This window comes from Lepidochelys kempii, chromosome 1 (genome assembly GCF_965140265.1).
Source record: "Lepidochelys kempii isolate rLepKem1 chromosome 1, rLepKem1.hap2, whole genome shotgun sequence".
Taxonomy (NCBI): domain Eukaryota; kingdom Metazoa; phylum Chordata; order Testudines; family Cheloniidae; genus Lepidochelys; species Lepidochelys kempii.
In genome coordinates this window covers 209301326-209323169 of record NC_133256.1, presented here as the reverse complement: position 1 = coordinate 209323169, position 21844 = coordinate 209301326, and the positions used below count along the sequence as shown (strand labels likewise).

The following is a 21844-nucleotide window of genomic DNA, read 5'->3' as shown; positions in this document are numbered from 1 at the left end:
AAGCGGCCCCGCGCCCTCCTCCGCCCCGCGCCCCGCTTGCGCGATCCGCGATGGCCACTCGCCTCGGGGCCTAACCGTCCGCGGCGCGGCGCCGGGCCCGGCCCGTCTGCCCCGCGACCGCGTCACTCCGACGGGTGCCTGCCTCCGCTTGTACCGTTATCGCCCATCAACGGGCGCTGAGCTCACAGCCCGAGGCAGGGTGGGCGGAGCCTCTAGCCGCGCCCCCCGCCCGACGCGGGCCGGCCGAGCCGTCGCTGGGGCAGGAACGAGCAACAATTCAAAGCGGCGCCTCCCGCAGGCGGAAGCGGCCGTGCCCTACCCGGAAGTACTTTCGAGTGGGGAGGAAGTGACGCCTGGTCGGACGGAGGGACAGAAGTTACCCGGTTTGCGGCCCTGGCCGGAAGTGTCTGTGTTTGAGGCCCAAGATGGCGGCGGGGATGTACCTGGAGCACTACCTGGATAGTAAGAGCCGGGGTGGGGCTGGGGGTGGCTCCTGGCGGGGGGGTCGTTGCCTGGCGCTGGCCCCGTGGGGAGTGCGTTCGGCTCGGGGAGAAGCGGCGCGCGGGCTTCCGGGACGCGGCCCGACAGCTTCGAGCGCGCGCGGTCCCGCCCAGGGCGCTGTGGCTGGGACCGAGTCCGGCGAGCCCCCGTGCGCGGCGGGGAGGGGGGTTAAAGCGCGGCGCCGGCGCTGTGGCCCCTTCCCGCGCTCATGGGGTGTCGGGCTCGCCCTGGCGTTGCGGAGCTGTTCCCAGTTCCTGCTCTTCCTGTGCTCTCTGGAGCTCGGCTCGACGTGGTCTGGGTCAGTCCCACACACCTGCTCTCGGCGCCAGATCCTGCTTCGGGGTGGGGGTGGGGCTGCTGGCGGCTGCTGCTTCTGCACGTTCTCTTTTGCATCCTTTCCCTGCTGACTTCTCCTTTCATCGCGGTTTATATGTTGGGGGGAAGGTGTAGTTTTTTAGCTTTGTTCTCCTGCCCCACAACGCACACTCAATCTGTGGGACTTGTTGCCAGAGGATGTTGTGAAGGCCAAGACTATAACAGGGTTAAAAACAAAAAAACCCTAGATAAGTTCATGGAGGACAGGTCCATCCATGACTATTAGCTAAGGTGGTTGGGGACACAACCTCATACTCTGGGTGTCCCTAAACTTCTTACTGGGAGTGGACACTTGACGATTGCCTGGTGGCTTCATTCTGAAGCATCTGACACTGGCCACTGTCAGAAGACAGGATAACTGGGTTAGATGAATAGTTGGTCTGACCCAGTGTGGCGACTGTTATGTTCAGAAAGCAGATTGTTTGTGCCAGGCTCCTGCAAGAGCTGGCAGCCATACAGTTGGCATTGGTGTGGGTGATGGTTAAGGATATGATTCTTTCACCGAGGTTTCAGAAATCACGGAATCTCTGACTTCCAGCGACCTCCATGACTTCAGCCCACGGCGGCTGGGAGCTGTGGGGTTACCCCGCCATGTGGCGGTGGGGCCCCCGGAGCTCCGAGCGGGCCCCCACAGATGTCTGGCTGCTGGGTGTGGTGTGGGGACCCTGCAGCTGAGCTTCTGATTTTGTCATGAATATTTTTAGGAAAGGTCACGGACAGGTCACAGTCTTCCATGACCTTTCTTGCTCATGATCTGTCTGTGACTTTAGTGATGGTTTGAGTGAAGAAGAGAGAAAGTAGTTGGATTTCAAGTTCTGTCTCCTATAATTGACAAAAAGCGTATTTTTCTCCGCTCCCTACGCTGTCTCCCCACCCCCTGAGAAAGCAATAAAGGAGAGTGGATGGTTTAAAGTGTTTTTCTCTTCAATATGTGGGTGGAGAGGATGGTTGTGAGCTAAATCCAACTATATTTATGGTTTTTCTTATACTTGTATGGAGTTTGTTACAGCTGGTTTATTTTTATTTGCATAAATGTTTTAAAATTGTCCTTGCTTGTTTTTTGTTATAGAGAAAGTGGTAATTTTATAGGTGAAGCTGGTAGCACCATCTTTTAAGATTGCCTGATACTTCTCATTATAAGATCCTCACTTTCACTTATAACTCTACCAAACTTGATCCATTTTTGGGGGAAAGTCTTGAGCTGATTTTGTTTTGTTTTGTTTTAAATTTCAGCCAAAATAGTTCAATTGCTTCAGAGAACAAGTCTAGGAGAAAATGTTTTGGCATATTTTAATAAAAGATATGTTAGCAACCTATTCTTTAGAAATTGCTAGCATGTGTTAGGTTAGGGACTTGAAATTTGGCAGGGAAGTTACTGTGATTGTTAGGATTGTGCCTTTTGCCATCCTGGAGAAAATTCACCCAAATGTGGCCAAGTTGCAAGTCTTGGCTGGGGTGGGGGAATCTTTTTGCACATGCTCAGTATAAACTTGTTGGAACTTAACAGCGAAATTCTCTGAAAATTCCTTGAGTACTGAGTATACTCTAGCTTGGGGCTGCAGGGGCCAAACAGCACTTCCCTGCAATTGCCACTCTTTGCTGCTGTGGGACAGGAACTAAGAGCAGAGAGACTCTCTCCCCTGCAGTCTCAATTTTCTCCCCTCTGGGTCCAGGCAGTGCGGAGAAGGAAGCTGCCTGAATTTAAAGCAGTTATAGATACTGAGCTGGGGGCAGGAGAGACAAAGCTCATGAGGAGCCAGGGTATCGTGGGAGAACTAAGACTAGCTGGGCAAAGATACTGGGGAAGGCTCAGCCAAGATATGTGTGGGGGAACTGAGATTACATGAGCCCAGGAAGGGAGACTGGGAGCCAGTGAGGAGGAGATGATTGGAGACCTGGTGAAAAGGGAAAGAAACAGATTTTACAAGGATACTAGGGCTCAGACCGGGAGCTCAGAGGAAAGGACTAGGACTGATTGGCGCTGGAACGAAGAGAGAGGACTAGACAAGGACAGTTGGAAGGCACAGGAACAGAAGGCTCTGTGACCGGAGTGCACACACTTCCAAAACCTGGACTGGAACCCAAGATTCCTGGCTCTCACCATTCGTTGGCTGTCAGCAAATTGCTGTGAAATCCACTGTCTTGTACCCCTCCTGCCTCAATCTATGTAGAGGACGACAACCTACTATTGCTGTCAGTTATTGCTTAGCTTAAATGCTAGCAGTCTGTGCTGTGGATTTAAAGGTTTTAACCCTGCTGGTGAGCCAAGTGGGTGTCAATATATCACATGATGAAATTATTTTTGTTAACCTTTTTAAAAACTTAGGAAATTACCCATTTAAAAAAAACTTCTTATACAAACATTAAGCTTTCAAAGTCAAGCTTTCAGAAGTTGGGAAATGCCAGAATTAAGGTTGCATATTCTTTTAATGCAGTTTTGTGTGTGTAAGCTCTAACACCTCTGTGGTTTGCAGCAGGGACTTAACATTTAGCAGAGGGGATGGTTCTAGGTTCAGAGACTTGCATCTTGCTGTCCCTTTGAAAACTGAAAAAGTTATAAAACTGTAAAACATCTCCATTTGCAGTTTGTATTATACTCTGCAGAGCATGATAGGCTTGCTGTTTAAAAAATGAGACTGTGTGTCTGCACTGAGCATGCCCCAGCTTTGCTGAGCCCATTCACAGACAGATACATTTGAACTCAGCTTTCTTCCTCTCTGGTGATGTCTCTGTGTCCCATATCCTCTTCTTCTTCCCCTTCCTTCAACTCTGTCCAATATGAGAGGAGTTAAAAATGAAAAGGCATCTCCCCACTTCCCTAAAACATGTCCTCCTGCAGCTTATCTCCATTTAATGTCCTAAACCATTTTTTGTCCCCTGCCTCCACTATTGGAGAAGCTGGATCTTCTATACTGTAGCTATCAAATCCTGTAATGGGAGGAGGAAGCTAGATACTGAAGCACTTTCTCCTCCCCTACACTAAGGAAGCAGTGGGTAGTAAGAGAGAGGGAGAAGAAAGGAGGGAGATCAGAGAAAGAACTTGGGAAGGGAAGAGTCTTGGGGGACAGTTGGGAGAGAGAAGGCTGGGGGAGGGGGGGAGGAGCTCTTTCCTTTGTGTAGAGGAGCTTGTGTCTGTGTATGTGGACTCTTAGAAGAGCCTGTGTAACAAGTCCCTTATGTGTAGAGGCAGTCTGTGTGTGTGCTGTTTGCATTTGCTTGATTTTTGAGGTAAGAAGGCCAGAGAACATGACATTTTTTTGGATGGGATGCATGAGATGAGTGGCTGTTAGAGATTTTGTAGAGGGTGGAAAATGAGTGTAATCTTGGGGGGCAAGTGGGAGAAGGGATGGCACAAGAATGTGATTTTTTTTTTTGTAGTAACCAAAGGACCCTTGAGGACTGTGGTCTCGTGCTAGGCACTGTACAAACATGAACAATAAGATATGATCCCTGCCCTAAAGAGATTATTATCCAAGTCCCTATGTACACATGAAAGTTCCACTGGTGAAATTGCCCTTATATTAGAGGGAACTGCTGTGCATCCACACACACGTTTCCTCCCACCCATGCTTCACTGAGGAAATTACCCTTGTTTCTATCCATAGTAAGTCTGCACCAGTGGGAGTTAAATCTGTGTAGTGCCACAAGGACTTGTTTCACTTCCATGGCAAATAGTTCTGCTGCTGCTGTCTCACGCTCCAGTGGTCACAACAGATTTGACCCGTCTGGTCAGCTTCCTACACTTTTTATGTTCTGAGCTCATCTCAGCTAGAAGTCACCCACCTGTTCAGAGAGCACTGACGAATCTACAGTTCCCATTCATAGGCTACTTTTGAAAGAGCTTTCCCAACCAAATCCAGCCTTCTGTGTTCGTTATGCTTTGCACATCTGCCTGGAACCATAAGGAGTTTTAATTGCTGTTAGGGACATGCAACATGGACTGTCCCACCTGGGAAAATTGAACCAGAATGCAAAGAGATCCAAGCACCTGCCTTGACAGGTGGTAGAACTGGGTTACTTTCTGAATAACAGTGTAGAATGAAGGGTAAGGAGCTGTGACAAAGCTATAAAAGAGATCACAATGGCAACTATGGAAATGCCCACACAACCTCCAAGAAGCCCATCAACCGGGTTGATAAAAATCAGTGATATACATCTGATTTTTTTTATTTTTTTTGTTTTGTTTTTTTTTACTTAAATCAGATTTTTTTGATAAAATGCTTTTTGAGGAAAAAACCTCTCTAAAGATAGTTTTAATTAAGATACATTATAGCTCAAAGATATCTTATCATGGAATAGGGATTATAAATTATAATTCTATTGTATGAGCCAATATAGTCATGTAATGTTTAAGAAAAGTTTTGTAAATGAGTTCCAATAGTTCATGGATTATAGGGACCCAGTCCTATGGGGTTTCAGGGGCTTCTGTATAGATTATTTAGGTTCATCTTTCTGTCTACCCAATGGGACTCAGTGCTCAGTCTAGAAGATACCATCAGAAATGCTTAGTTTTGCAGTTCTCAAACTGTGGATTTGTGTCTCCAGAGATAACATGCTTGTTAACAGCAAAAATGTTTTTAAATAAATAAATTAAATATTTCTCACCTCTATATAACAGACCTCAACCCTATTGTCCTTCTGCAAGTTTGTGTACACCCAGTCAATCCCTTAACTTTCTCTAAAAGTGCAAAGTTTCAAAAAATTCAATGAATAGAAAATTGTTGGGGGCGGAATAGATCTGGACAAGGAGAAGAAGTCATGAGATAAATTTGAGAAGGGAGGGACAGGCAGTAGAACCAAAAGTGAAACTGTTTGAGCAACATATTCCAGAATATTCCATATTCTCTGACTAGAAGGGAAAGCCTATAATGGCAGCAGGCTGTAAAAGAGACCCAGTCTGGGAATATTTTAATGAAGTTCCTCTACCTGTGGGTAAGACAAGCATGCGTGCAAAATGCAAACAGTTCAACAAAGAAATGCAAGGCCTGGTTGCCCGAATGAAACAACATTATGAGAAGTGTTCCTTCTCAGGAGGAAGCTGTGTTGAAGATGATGAGAGAACGTGTCTGAACATGCTGAATCTTCAGGTTGGTAAACTTTTTTTATTTCATACTTCTTTCTTAAGGACCGCCTGTCTTCCTTCTGGAGTAGTCTTGAATTCTCATGTTTAAAGAAAAAATATAGTTGTTACTCTGTGATACTATGATTTTAGATGCAGTTGTGATAAAAAATAAATAGCTGAAATAGGCAGATCTTCCTTTTTGCAATTTCACCTTTAAAGTAGTACTGAGTAAAAGTGAGTGTAATGAGTAATACTAAATGAGCAATATGATAATAATTAAATAACTGCGTTGACTTATTTTGTTTAGGAGAATCCATCCTCAACATACAGGATTCTGAAGACTATCCACCTTCAAGAGCACCATCATTTTCTATAGTTTCAGAGTTATCTGCCAATGTGTTTCAGTCACATCATGTATGTCACGTAGCCACAGTATATCACTTGTAGCAAAAAAAAAAAAAAAAAAAAAAATCTCCGTCACCCAGAAACAACCATAGGTAAGTTTGTGATACTAACCAGCAGATTACAAAAAGAGGTAATTAATAGAAAAAATTGCCCGGTTTGTTTATGCAACAAACTCTCCTTTCCATATGATTGAGAACCCACACTTCACTAACATCGTTCAGTCATTAAGACCAGGGTACAGTTCACCCAACAGAGCAGTTGTCGCAGGCAAATTGCTGGATAAAGTGTAAGAGAGAGAAATTGAGCACTGTGCAAAAGGTTTAGAGCAGTGTTTCCCAAACTTGGGACGCTGCTTGTTCAGGGAAAGCCCCGGGGGCCGTGCTGGTTTGTTTACCTGCTGCATCCACAGGTTCGGCCAATCGAGGCTCCCACTGGCCGCGGTTCACCACTCCAGGCCAATGGGGGCTGCGGGAAGCGGCGGCCAGTACATCGCCTCGAACCGTGGCCGGTGGGAGCCACAATCGGCCAAACCTGCGGACGTGGCAGGTAAACAAACCGGCACGGCCCCCCAGGGGCTTTCCCTGAACAAGAGGCGTCCCAAGTTTGGGAAACAGTGGTCTAGAGGGTAAAATTGTTAACCTGAGTCTTGATGGGTGGAGTAATGTCCACAATGATCGTGTTGTATGTGCTTGTGTGACAACAGAAGAAGGGAATGTCTTCCTTACAGAAACAATTGATACATCAGGAAATGATCACACAGCAGAATACTTATAAGAAGTAGCAGTAAAAGCTATAACAAACTGTGGGGAAAAAAATTCAAATGTTTAGTACGCAGCTTGTTCATAGACAATGCTGCAAATGTATCTAAGATTAGAAGAAATTATTTAGAACGGAGTCCCAAGCTAATAACATGGTTGCAGTGCTCAGTGAAGAGAGTCCCAAGCTAATGACATACGGTTGCAGTGCTCATTTGATGCACCTCCTAGCCAAAGACTTCGGTGTTCCAGAAATAAAGGCTAATGTTGTTGAAATTGCAAAATTCTTGTGTAACAGCCACTTTGCAGCAGCAGCTGCTCTGAAAAAAGTGGGAGGAGCCAAGCTAACTCTCCCACAAGACGTGTAATGGAACTGAGTAGTGGACTGGTTTGAGCACTGTATCAAGAACTGGTCTAATCTGTTGACAGTTTGTGAACAAAATCATGAAAAAATAGATGGCACTGTCACAGCCAAAGTTCTCAACATTGGGGTTAAGAGAAATGTTGAACACAGACTGAATACCCTGAAGCCTATTGCTGTAGCCTTGAACAAAATGCAGGGAAATAGCTGTTTTTTTGCTGATGCTGTTGAAATTTGGAAGGAGCTGAGTGAGATCTTAAAAAGAGAAATATGCCATGACAGAGTTAAATTACAAGCATTAAAAAACCGAATGGGACAAGCACTATCTCCAGCTCATTTTCTTGCAAATATTCTCAATACGCGGTACCGGGGTTGAACCTTAACTGCTGAAGAAGGGGAGTTGGCTATGACATGGACCTCCAGCAATCATCCCTCCATAATGCCAACTATAATAAACTTCAAAGCTAAGGGTGAAACCATTGAAGAAATATATGTTTGCTGATGATGTTTTAAAGAAAGTCACACCGGTGAACTGGTGGAAGTCACTTAAGCACTTGGATTCAGAGACTGTTGAAGTGATCATCTCACTTTTAACAGCAGTAGCTTCTTTTGCCGGTGTAGAAAGAATATTTTCTTCCTTTGGACTAATTCATTCCAAATTGAGAAATTGTTTGGGACCTGAAAAAGCAGGAAAGCTTGTTTTTCTTTTCCAAATTATGAACAAACAGAAAAATGAAGATGAAGATGACTGAGTTAGCTGCAGAAGCCAATATTTTAAGTTTTTCATGTTGACCTGGCTGACATAGTTGATTTAATTTTTTTTAAAAAAATATCATTTAACTATTATAGTTAAAAACAACTTTAACAAAAACAAACCTGATTTTAAAAACTTTGAATGTTTAACTAAATTCAAAAATTCATATGCTTGTTTTGTTAAAATATTATGTGTGTGCTGTTGAAGAAAAAAATTCAGAATACATAACGTTGTTTTAGTTAAATAAAACAATTTAAGTGTCTGTCTGATGATGATCTCCTCCTAATACAGCATGGCAAGAAAATCCTCCAAATATTAATGATTAATCTGTTGAATTGGAGATAGTTCACCTCCCAATGACTTCATAAATATCTGCTTCATTTACCAAAGGTAAATGAAATAAACAATCATTCATTTTCTCATATAGCTGTAAAACTCATCTGAAAAGTTTTTTGAAAATAAATCACTTTAAAAATGTATAGTGTGTACCTTCTAAAAATGAAACCTACATCTATCTCTGAGTTGTGAAGAATATGTATTAAGGTTAAAACAACCAATAAGAATGCACTTTTATGCAGAAATACATGATTAAATCAAGTCTTCCTGACTACTGATTTGAATCATGATTTAAATCAAATTGATTTAAACCAAATCCACCCTGCCCATCATTCAGCCTCAGTTACTTGCAAACCATGCTGACCCTGTCTGGAGGCTCCCCAGAAGAGTGCTGATAGCCATGATGAGGTAGAGCAATAGGAGAATAATACTGACGTGTCTACTCAAAGCTGCTTGATACTCATGGTATTGTCCTGGAGGCCATCAGTCAGGACCTGCTCCAGATGCAGATACTAGGATACATCTGCCTCAGAGACGACAACGGAGACAACATACTAGGGAGATGAGGGGCCCTCAGCCAGTAAGTTTTTATTGTAATACATAATCATTGTAGCTTTTTTTGTGCTGCGGGGGGGAGGGGAGGCTTTGAACTTTCTACCACGTTTGCTTTTCCACTTTTTGCTTTTGTAAATGGGTAAATATAGCTATGTCATTTTGAAACCTCTCCATTTCTCCTTCTCATTATTCCGCTCCGCCCCCATCCCACATCTTCCAAAATGCTGCTGAGACTACTTGCCCCAAGGTCTCCTCTTTTCTCCACACACACCCCCATCTCCTCCTGCCACCACTCTCCTTTGTTCAATTCCTGACACTTTTTCATCTTTTCTCCCCCCATTGAGTCATGTGGTTGGGTACAAAATGGCAAACAGCAGCAAAAAAATTCCAGCACAAATGGCCCATGATGTGTCATAACATAAATATAGAAGCAATATAGAGATCACAAAGCTTGAACACAATATCTGCCAGTCTCTGTGCTGTCCAGCAATACAGCATCATAAGCAATGTCGTTCACTGTCTCAAGCCTTTGGTTTAACTGCATGCATAACAGTATAATACAGAAAGTCCATGGAAAATTACAGTACTTCTGCTCAAAAAAAAAAGGGGTTCAATGATTCATGGGCATTATTGGTTCGCATATCCGAGTAAAAAGAAAAGGAGTACTAGTGGCGTCTTAGAGACTAACAAATTTATTTGAGCATAAGCTTTCGTGAGCTGCAACTTACTTCATCGGATGCATTCATGAAGTGAGCTGTAGCTCACGAAAGCTTATGCTCAAATAAATCTGTTAGTCTCTAAGGTGCCACTAGTACTCCTTTTCTTTTTGCGAATACAGACTAACACGGCTGCTACTCTGAAACATATCAGAGGCAGTCATTTAAACTTGTTAGTGCAGTGTATTTTCAGAGATGGTTATTTTTAATCCTGATTTTCTCATGTCTCCTGGCATATCAGAGAATTTCTGGGACAAGAGGAGTTTTAATTCGATATGCACATTCCTAGACAGTACATGTTTCCCTATCCCTTCCATGCTATGGCAGGATACGTTTTCTCACTTATCAAGTAGCAAATCTGGCAGAACCACCTCAGCTCAAAACCTTGCAGTCTCCCTGGCTGGCCTCTAGCCCTCTTGAATTATGTCCTCCTTTGCCTTTTGGGACTCTGCATCAGGGTAATGTCTTCCAAGTCCAGGTCTGCCTGTGATAGTATAACTGGAGTTCTAAATAAGTTCCATATAATGCATCATTTTCCCGCACTCTATCAAACCTTTAAAGTAAAGATTGGCATCGACTAATGATAAACATCCTTTTTCTAGGAAGCATTTAAAGGCTGCTTTCCATCTTGCTCTGGGTGCCAGATTGTTGGGGAACTATGGTAAACTATTGGGAAAATGGCCAACAACAAAAAGAGGGGTTGCGGGAGGGTAAATGATACATTTTCTTTTTGGGAATGCTGGGTTTCCATAGCTACTGCATTCACTATGGTTACTGACTGATCTCTGTTTCTTTGGACAGTACCTGCAATAGACATACCTTACTAGAAAGTTCCACTGATGCTTGCTGTCTTATAAATTGGAACACAAGAGAAAGGACCAGGATACCTGGATCAGCTACAGACTTCTTTTGTGACCCTGGACAAGTTGATAAATCTACTCTGTGCCTCAGTTCCCCATTTGTAAAATAGGGATAACACTTCCCTCACAGTAGTGTTGTGAAGATAAAGCCCACTAATGATTGTAAGGCATATAGATACAGTAACTCCTCACTTAACTTTGTAGTTATGTTCCTGAAAAACGCTACTTTAAGCGAAATGATGTTAAGTGAATACAATTTCTCCATAAGAATTAATATAAAGGGAGAGAGGGGGTGTTGTATTAGGTTCCAGGGAAATTTTTTTTGCCAGACAAGACTATATTTTAAATATATACACACACGTATACACAGTATAAGTTTTAAACAAACAATTTAATACTGTACACAGCAATGATGATTGTGAGGCTTGGTTGAGGTGGTGGTGGAAGAGGGTGGGATATTTCCTGGGGACTGGCTTACTGCTAAATGAAGAACTAACACTTGGCTGAGCCCTCAAGGATTAAGACGTTGTTAATGTAGCCTCACACTCTACAAGGCAGCATGAATGGAGGGAGAGGAGACAGCACGGCAGAGAGAGACAGAGACACGCACAATGTGTGTGAGAGAGAGACAGGCATTGCCCCTTTAAGTACGCTGACCACACTCTAAGTACACTGTCTTTTTAAGTTGATCAGCAAGTTGAGACAGCAGCTGCTGCCAGCAAGCTTCCTCCTGCTCTGTGGAGATGGGGTAAAGGAGCAGGGAGGGGAAGGGGGACACCCTAACATTAGTACCCCTCTTCGTCCCCCCACCCCTTGCACAGCAAGCAGGAGGCTCCCAGGAGCAGCACCAAGACAGAGGGCAGGAACAGCTGAACTGCCTGGCAGTTGATAGCCTGCTGGGCAGCTGCTGCACAGGGAACTTAGGGGAGCTGATGCTGGGCCACCCTGATTCCAAGCCCACACCAGTAGGTTCCAACAGGCTGCTCTTCCTTCAAGCCGTGGACAAAGCAGGCAGCTGCCAAATGACATTATAAGGGAGCATTGCGCAACTTTAAACAAACATGTTCCCTAATTGATCAGCAACAAAACATTGTTAATCGGGATGACTTTAAGTGAGGAGTTACTGTACGATGGTAATGAGGGCCATATAGGTAAGTAATATAGAGATTGTTTAAAAAACTTATGGTGGAGTTCCAATGAGCCACAAAGAGGACCTGGATGTGTTAAGATGAGCACTTAACTGAGAGAGTGTGGGACAGGAAGAAGACTGTTCTTTGAAGTTGATCTAAGCAAAGAGAGAGAGAGAGAGATGACGGGGTGGGATGATGCAAGAAGAAATGCTCACCCTAATAAGGAAGCACACTGTGTTCCTGGAGAGCATTGTTGCCTAGGCAAGCTGCACCTTTGTGCTGCAGAAATATTGAGATTGAGGATATTGGGTGGGCTCTTTCACTTTCCCCCCATGGTCCCAGTCATTCTCCCACCAATCCTCAGGACAAGGAGAACGACTTAGTCTGTGTCTTATCTGTCACAGACTTGATCTTTAAATTATTTTGTTGTGTGTTTGTGAATGCTTTGCATGGTTGCTGAAGTTCTGATTTGTGTTTAATAAAATTTGTACTGTTTAATAAAGCAGCAGTGGTGGTCTTGGTTTCAAAACACAGATGCCAAGGTTTATTGAATAGCATTAAAATGCATATAAACTAGAAGATGAAGAGATTTCAGGACAGGCACCATCTTTCTGTTATGTGTTTATACAGTGCCTAGAACAGTGGCACCCAAATTGCTCATTTGGGACCATAAGCACTTCTGCAATACTGATATATATTCTACCAAAATCTAATATGTTGCTGTCTCCTGTTCCCAAAGTGTATGCACAAGCATTTTTGACCATGGCACTTCTGCTGGCAACATTGCCAACAGTTTTCAGAGCGGTAGCCGTGTTAGTCTGTATCAGCAAAAACAACAAGGAGTACTTGTGGCACCTTAGAGACTAACAGATTTATTTGGGCATAAACATTTGTGGGCTAAAACCCACTTCATCAGATGCATGGAGTGGAAAATACAGTAGGAAGGTATATATAACAGTACATGAAAAGATGGGAACTGCCTTACCAAGTGGAGCGGGGGGGGGGTGTCAAGACAATTTAATTGAAGTGGGCTGTTATCAACAGGATGAAAAATCACTTTTGTAGTGGTAATCAGGGTGGCTCATTTCAAGCAGTTGACAGGAAGATATGAGTAACAGTAGGGGGAAATTAGCATGCGGAAATTAGTTTTTAGTTTTTGTAGTGACCCATCCACTCTCAGTCTTTATTCAGGCCTAATTTGATGGTGTCCAATTTGCAAATTAATTCCAGTTCTGCAGTCTGTCATTGGAGTCCGGTTCTGAAGATTTTGTTGTTGAAGAATTGCCACTTTTAAGTCTGTTGTTGAGTGTTCAGGGAGGTTGAAGTGTTCTCCGACTGGTTTTTGAATGTGACAGTTGACATCTGATTTGTGTCCATTTATTGTTTTGTGTAGAGATTGCCCAGAGGGGCATGCTGGCACATGATGGCATATATCACATTGGTAGATGTGCAGGTGAACGAGCCGCTGATGGTGTGGTTGATGTGGTTAGGTCCTATGATAGTGTCCCTTGAATAGGTAGGTGGACAGAGTTGGCTCTGGGGTTTGTTGCAGGGATAGGTTCCTGGGTTAGTGTTTTTGTTGTGTGGTGTGTAGTTGCTTCAGGTTGGGGGGCTGTCTGAAAGTGAGGACTGGCCTGTCTCCCAAGGTCTGTGAGAGTGATGGATCGTCCTTCAGGATAGGTTGTAGATCCTTAATGATGTGCTGGAGAGGTTTTAGTTGGGGGCTGAAGGTGATGGCTAGTGGCGTTCTGTTACTTCCTTTGTTAGGCCTGTCCTGTAATAGGTGACTTCTGGGTACCCTTCTGGCTCTGTCAATCTGTTTCTTCTCTTCAGCAGGTGGGTATTGTAGTTTTAAGAATGCTTGATAGAGATCCTGTATGTGTTTGTCTCTGTCTGAAGGATTAGCACAAATGCGGTTGTATCTTAGAGCTTGGCTGTAGACAATGGATCGTGTGGTGTGATCTGGATGAAAGCTGGAGGCGTGTAGATAAGTATAGCGGTCAGTAGGTTTCTGGTATTGGGTGGTGTTTATGTGACCATTGCATATTTGGACTGTAGTGTCCAGGAAGTGGATCTCTTGTGTGGACTGGTCCAGGCTGAGGGTGATGGTGGGGTGGAAATTGTTGAAATCATGGTGGAATTCCTCAAGGGCTTCTTTTCCATGGGTCCAGATGATGAAGATGTCATCAGTGTAGTGCAAGTAGAGACGTTAGGGGACTTTGTCCACCTACCTATTCAAGGGACACTATCATAGGACCTAACCACATCAGCCACACCATCAGGGGCTCGTTCACCTGCACATCTACCCATGTTATATATGCCATCATGTGCCAGCAATGCACCTCTGCCATGTACATTGGTCAAACCGGACAGTCTCAACACAAAAGAATAAATGGACCCAAATCAGTTGTTAAGAATTATAACATTCAAAAGCCAATTGGAGAACACTTCAGCCTCCCTGGACACTCAATAACAGACTTAAAAGTGGCAATTCTTCTACAAAAAATCTTCAAAACCAGACTCCAACGAGAAACTGCAGAACTGGAATTAATTTGCAAACTGGACACCATCAAATTAGGCCTGAATAAAGACTGGGCGTGGATGGGTCACTACAAAAACTAAAAACTAATATCCACATGCTAATTTCCCCTACTGTTACTCACTCCTTCTTGTCAACTGCTTGAAATGAGCCACCCTGATTACCACTACAAAAGTGATTTTTCATCCTGTTGATAATAGCCCACTTTAATTAAATTGTCTTGACCCCCCCCACGCCACTTAGTAAGGCAACTCCCATCTTTTCATGATCTATCGATCCATCTGTCGATCTATCTACTGTATTTTCCACTCCATGCATTTGATGAAGTGGGTTTTAGCCCACAAAAGCTTATGCCCAAATAAATTTGTTAGTCTCAAAGGTGCCACAAATACTTCTCATTATTGCCAACAGTGGATTGCACCTTTAGCTGTTCACGTTTGGCAGGTAGTCTCTGCACCTCTTCTCTTCAATCATCAGCAATTACTCCTCCTTTAGTCTCACAGATTATGTGTAAAAACAACATGCAGCAGTAATACAGGGAAGATGAGTCCAGAACAGGGAAGTCTGTGACAGACTTTTCCACCTCCTCTTCAGCCTACCAAATGCATGCTCTATAGCCATCCTACAGTGGTTTAGGGTATAGTTAACTAGTCTCTTGTGTTCCTGTCAGGATTTACAGTAGCTCCCTTTATAAGCCAGGGAAGCAAGAAGGTGGTGCTGGGTCATCCAAAAATAAGTTGGTTCAATTTCTTCATTTATGTCTGTAGTACAGTAGAGGAAGAGAACTTCTTGTTTGATTTTTGAGATTAGTGCTGAATTTCTGAAGACCCTGGTATCACGAACTTTTCCTGACCCATCCAGTGTTAATGCTGGTGAACTGTTGGGGTCTTCAAACAAGGCCTACAGAACCATGGAGTAATTGAATGGCAAGAGCTGGTGAGGGGGGAAATAGAATGGGCACACAGGTCCTTTCAGTGGATCCCTATCACAATTGGGATCTTTTCATACACAGTAATGAGCTCCCGTATTACCTAACTTGATCACATGATGCAGTGTCAAATGCTGAATAGTTTTGTACACACTTTGCATAACAGCTCCAACTGTGAATCTTTCATCACTGACATGGTTTTCCACTGATTGGTAGCAATTGGTGATGGCCACCTTCCAAATAGTGATTGTCACTCACTTCTGCATGCTGAGAAGTGCTCTCATTCTGGTCTGTGGCCCTGCTTCATCAGTACCCTCATGCAGTCTGAAGTTTTGAAGCTTTCATCATCCTAAATCTCCAGATTATCAATGCTTGTTGGCTGGAGTAAACAGCAGCATCCCTCCAAAGACAGTTGATCAAATAATAGATTTTGTTGGTCCATGCAAATTCAATTTCTGGGTCCTTCTCTGAATTTCTCACACAATTTCAAAAATTCTCACAGTCACCATAGGTACCACACTGCATGCTTTCAGATATTCCAAAACCTGCTTTCAGTCTCAATAATGGACAGGAGCACAGTATGTCTCTATCACTGTGACCAAGTTGTTTAGAAATGGCACTTCCGTCAGCTAAATTCCAGGATACAGTGAGAAGATTTTAGGAATTGGGCCTCTCTTCCCACAATTTCTCTGGCCTCCTGGAAGTATCTCACAATCTGGAGCAAAAATTACTCAGAATGCAGCATGCCTAGGAGCAGTGCAAGGAATCCTGGCATATTTATCCATACTGGAATTGATGCAGCACAGCCCTGCTATACGAATATAAGGCTCAAAAGCAACGTATCTTACCAAAATGCAACTACAACAATGTGGGCACAAGCAATCAATGTAAGATGCATCGGTTTTACTACACTAATGGAATTCTTGTGTGTAGACAAGTCCTAATTTAAGACAAGACACAAGTAAGTAGTCAAATGTTAGAGAAGGAGGGAAGATGAAGGGTAACATATTGTGCAATTACAGAGGCTTGCAGTGTGAAAAAAATCAATGGCTGTGAATTGTAACTTGTTTTTATATAAATATTAGTAATCCCACTACTCTGCATATCAATGAATGTTTGAGTTTTTTATGGGATTTTCAGGATAAAGGAAGATAGAAGTCTGTATATTCTTTGAGGGGAAAATCAGCATAGTGTGCTGTGTGAATGTTTGTGGTCTTGTCTACAATGGCGATGGCATTAGGGTATCTGTAGCTATGGGGTGCAGTGAAAAGTGGGCTGCATCTGTACTGTCATATGTAGCTACATGTCTCAAAAAAAGACTCAACTGGGGGGAAAGAGCTGGGAAAAGGCTCCAAAATCTTCCAAATATTTGCACTGTAAAAAACCAAAGAAATGGTATTTTCCAATTCACCTAATACAAGTACTGTAATGCAGTTTCTTTATTATGAGAGTTGAACTTACAAATGTAGAATTATGTACAAAAAATAACTGCATTAAAAAATAAAACAATATAAAACTTTAGAGCCTACAAGTCCCCTCACTCCTATGTCTTGTTCAGCCAATCGCCCAGACAAACAAGTTTATTTACATTTGCAGGAGATAATGCTGCCCACTTCTTGTTCACAATGTCACCTGAAAGTGAGAACAGGTGTTCGCATGACACTGTTGTAGCCAGTGTCACAAGATATTTACATGCTTTAAAGTTTTGCATTATTTTGTTTTTGAGAGCAGTTATGTAACCAAAAAAAAAAAATCTACATTTGTAAGTTTTACTTTCACGATAAAGAGATTGCCCTACAGTACTTGTATGAGGTGAATTGAAAAATACTATTTCTTTATCATTTTTACAGTGCAAATATTTGTAATAAAAAATAAAGTGAGCAGTGTATACTTTGTGTTTTGTGTGGTAATTGAAATCAATATATTTGAAAATGTAGAAAAACATCCAAAATTATTTAATAAATTTCAATTGGTATTCTATTGTTTAACAGTGCAATTAAAACTGCTATTAATTTTTTTCATGTTTTGTTGACAAGTTTTTTTTTTAAAGATGGAATAAAATGTGCTGATTGTGGGGAATCACGTGCTTGATTCATAGTTTTAGGGCCAGAAGGGGCCATTAGGATCATCTAATAGAGTATCACAGAACATAGAATTTCACACAGTGATTCCTGCATCAAGCACAGTAACTTCTGTTTGAGCTACAGCATATCTTTTAAAAAAGATAGACTGTTTTTAAGTGATGGAGAATCCACTACGTACCAAGGCAAATTGTTCCACTGGTTAATTACCTTCACTGTTAAAATATTGCGCCTTATTTCTAGTTGAGTTTGTCTACCTTCAGTTTCTAGTGGTTGAATTCTGTTATGCCTTTGTCTGCTACATGAACAAGGAGCCCTCTATCTGAAATCTTTTCTCAGATTGTCCCTGAAATATGCCATGTAGGCATTTCATAATCATAACTTGTTTTTCTGATTAATATTTTTGCAAGGGACAACAGGGACAGACTGACATTTACTTTCTCATCAATCATTCACCTCAGCTCTTGCTGTTGTGCTGTCGTAGAGGGTCAGTTGACCCTAGTCAGTTTGTTCTGAGTTCACCATTTACATGTTTTCTGGGTGATTTGTTTGAACATGACTGACCATGACCATAGTTCTTCCAGATCACCACAAATACACACAAAGCCCCTGGTTAAACATCCAGAGTACATAGTTGTGTCAGGGTTCAAGTGCAATTTCAGCACTCTCAGTAAATTTCCGTACATCCTGTCTGATGCCAAGAGAATCCTCTTCCCAGAATCCTCTAGCAAATTCAGACTTACCAGGCTTTACCAGACTTGTGTCATCCCCCGCAATTCATAATATTTCAACACTATCCCATCAGTCCCCCACTCGATATCCAGTTACTAAAGGTAATTGTGATATTGCACCAATTACACCAATTATACCTATTAATTATTGGGCCATGTGTCTCCTTTTTAAGTTAAAATGTCATTTTGTGGTCTTCAGTTGTATAATCTGGCAACTGAATTTTAAAGTGTCCCTCTAAGGCTTGCCTTTTCTTATACTGTTTACATATTTGATACCCAATACAGATGCACAAGAAAAATAACACCGTTATTCCAAGAATCCAAAATACAATTATCCATTCAGTCCCATTCCACTCTGTTTCATGACATACAATATCATACCAGGCACGTATTTGAGATTCTCTACCCTTTACATCTTTTTCAATAACCTTGTATTTTCAAGCAAGTACACCTTTTATGCCTATTACAAGGCCTGTCGTCTGTTCTATCTGATTTAATGTCCTCTGGTATGTTTGTATTTCCATGACCCGATCTGTATCATTCACTCCTCTTTCCTCCAAAGTTGGTGGCATCAATCTAGGGTGAGTTATATATGTTTTGATTACCAAGGGGTGCCATTGTTTTTGTTCATATTGGAAGTTAATTATTTTCCTACACATATACCACATTCCTCGTTCCAGCATCCAGGGTATTTTTATTGTTACATTATCTTTTTGTTTGTGGTGCCAACATAAATTTTGATTTATTTAATACAATCCCCACCAACCTCTTTTCCATTGCAAATTGATTGTAAGGTTCTCTCCTTTCCATTCTAAATTTCTATTTCCCTTTTCAATTAGTGTTCCCCATTCCCATTGGGCTCCTATTATTCTTTTCCATCTTTCTCCAGGGATCTACCACAATCCATTTCCTTCTGACACTATTTCATAGTATCTCATCTCATTTCCCCAAGTACTAGTTATACCTCTTGCACCTTTCCATTGGCTATTCCTGAAAGGATGAGTATACATTGGTGTAGTGTACACTTTTGCATTTTCACCTTCCAGGTGTCTTTGAACATGTTGTTAATGTAAGATAATATTTTAATGCCCAATTCAGTACTCTTGGCCAGTTACCTTTACTACTTTGTTCTAAGATATCTTTCCATTGTTCTAATATTCCCTGTGCTTCCATATAAACTTCCCACCAGGATAAACCAAAACAAATGTGCTTTTCTTGTTTAACAATTTCCAAAACAGCCTTTCCCAGTAATTTCCTTAATTCCATTACTGATTGATCTAATTTTTGGTCTACCACCTCCCATTGTCCCCCTGTGTTGGCCACTTTAGCCAGTTGTTCCAAGGTCTCTCTCTCTCTCTCGCTCTCTCTTTTCCTTAAAGTAGAGAGACACCAGGTAGTTCCTAATCCCAAACCAGTGTTAAATGTTTCCCATGTAGCATTCCTTTAAATCATTCTCCTTTTTAAATCCCAAAACCAATATGTTTTATACCCAGCAGTCCACTTGGAACAGTTTGGATAGTGACTGTCTATAACCCAATCCTCAGGAGATAAAATCAAAGTAATCTCAAATCTGGACCCATTTTGTATACATCTGCAACCATGATCACGATCTGGGATCAGCTATTCCATTTGTTCAGGAGCAAAAGTTGTAACGGTCCAGTGTTCTTTCATCTGTTGGGTTATATTAGTCCAAGTTTGTCCAGTTCTATGTTGTTGACCTCCAATGTAAGTAAGATGTTTCAAGGCACATACGTGTTCATGGGACATTTCCATCTAGATACTTCCCATCTTTTAAATCAAGTCCCATTAATGGTGTCCCTGTATCATGACCCATTCGTTCCCAAACACTCTTTCGAAAATGTTCTTTACCATATCCTAGTGAACCAGGGTGGATTTGATTTAAATCACTAGTCAGGAAGACTCGATTTAATCATGGATTTCTACATAAAAGTGCATTCTTGTTGGTTGTTACCAAACTGAAGATCCTGCATGTTCAGACATGTTTCTTTCATCATCTTCAATGCAGCTTCCTCCTGAGAAGGATGTTTCCTTCAGGCAACCAGGCCTTGCATTTCTTTGTTGAACTGTTTGCATTTTACACGCATACCTGTTTTACCCACGGGTAGAGGAACTTCATTAAAATATTCCCAAACTGGGTCTCTTTTACGGCCTGCTGCCATTATAGGTTTTCCCTTCTAGTCAGAGAATGGAATGGTAGATCTCAAATCAATGGAGACTACACTCAGAAAGACCTCAAGACTTCTGGAATATGCTGCTCAAACAGTTTCAATTTTGTTTCTACTGCGTGTCCCTCCCTTCTCATGTTTATCTCCTGACTTCTTCGCCTTGTCCAGATCTATTCCGCCCCCAACAATCTTCTATTCATTGAACTTTTTTAAACTTTTGCACTTTTAGAGAGAAGTAAGGGATTAACGCTCTGTACACAAACAATAGGGTTGAGGTCAGTTATTTCTCACCTCTATACATTATTTATTTATTTTAAAACATTTTTGCTGTTAACAAGCGCGTTATCTCTGGAGACACAAATCCACAGTTTGAGAACTGCAAAACTAAGCATCTCTGATGGTATCTTCTAGACTAGGGGTCTCAAACATGCGGTGCAGCCCATGGAGTTATTTGCTGCAGCCCGCCAAACTCCCCTCCCCTGCCACCCCCTTTCCCCCCCAGTGCACCCCGTCCCCGCTCCTCTGCCTACCTCCAGGTGCTTCCCGCTGCCAAACAGCTGTTTGGTAGTGCATAGCGCTTTCCAGGAGGGAGGGGGGAGGAGTGGGGAGCTGCGCACTCGGGGAGGAGGTGGAGAAGAGGCGGGGCAGGGGTGGGGATTTGGGGAAGGGAGGGGGCAGAGTTGGGGTGGGGACTTTGGGGAAGGAATTGGAATGGGGCCGGGGGGGTATCAGTGATGTGGCCCTCGGACCAATGTACTAGTCCTCATGTGGCCCTTGTGGTGATTTGAGTTTGAGATCCATGTTCTACACTGAGCACTGAGTCCCATTGGGTAGATAGAAAGATTAACCGAAACAATATATTTATCTTGAGTCCCTAATCCGTGAACTATTGGAACTCGTTTACAAAACTGTTCTTAAACATTACATGAATATATTGTTTTATATATAGAATTAGAATTTATAATCCCTATTCCATGATGAGATATCTTTGAGATACATTATATCTTAATTAAAACTATCTTTTGTTAGGTTTTTCCTCAAAAAGCATTTTATCAAAGAAATCCGATTTAAATAAAAAAATCATTGATTTTTATCCACCCTGTAATGAACAATTCCTCTGAGAACACCACTCACATCCCCAATGACATATATAGATATTCCCTGTAATATTATACAATTTTACAAAAACTCCTGTAAATATTCCTGTCACTTCAGTCCCATTATCAAACCAGGCCCCTTGGTAGTACACTCTTGAGGTACTTTTTCAAGATTATGTTAATATGTTTGAGGAGGTTCCCTGTGCAAAACAATTGGTACCCATTTACTTTGCCAAGTCTAATCTGTATTTACACACTGCCAAACTCCCTCATCTAGTTCTTCTTCCACTCATAGTCCTCACTAAATTTGGCTGATTGGGGTTTTCTGTTGGGTCGTAGGGTACTTCAAAATCCTTGTAATGCCTGGTGATGAGTTAACCTCTTTGGTGAGGGTTTAATCTTTCTCTGCTGTTCCCTTATCTTCATTAGAAACCTGAGGCATCACTCGGGTCATCTTCATTAGGCATCACTG

The 21844-nt window shown here is 42.3% G+C and overlaps 1 protein-coding gene and 1 long non-coding RNA gene across 4 annotated transcripts in view; both read left to right on the top strand.

Annotated features, from left to right (window-relative positions):
• The first annotated feature begins 251 nt into the window (after window positions 1-251).
• Window positions 252-21844, top strand: part of ING4 (inhibitor of growth family member 4) — a 43059-nt gene continuing 21466 nt past the window's right edge. Inside the window, exon 1 of one of the 3 annotated variants that reach the window (XM_073311440.1) lies at window positions 252-462. In XM_073311440.1, the coding sequence (XP_073167541.1) occupies window positions 426-462 (37 nt within the window). In that variant the 5' untranslated portion in view covers window positions 252-425. The remainder of the gene's footprint in view (window positions 463-21844) is intronic. The other 2 variants (XM_073311431.1, XM_073311450.1) reach the window with 2 other exon arrangements.
• On the top strand, window positions 572-12313 carry LOC140898042 (uncharacterized). Its single transcript, XR_012154902.1, has 3 exons — window positions 572-6435; window positions 8505-9129; window positions 10622-12313. It is a non-coding gene; the product is annotated as an uncharacterized lncRNA (long non-coding RNA).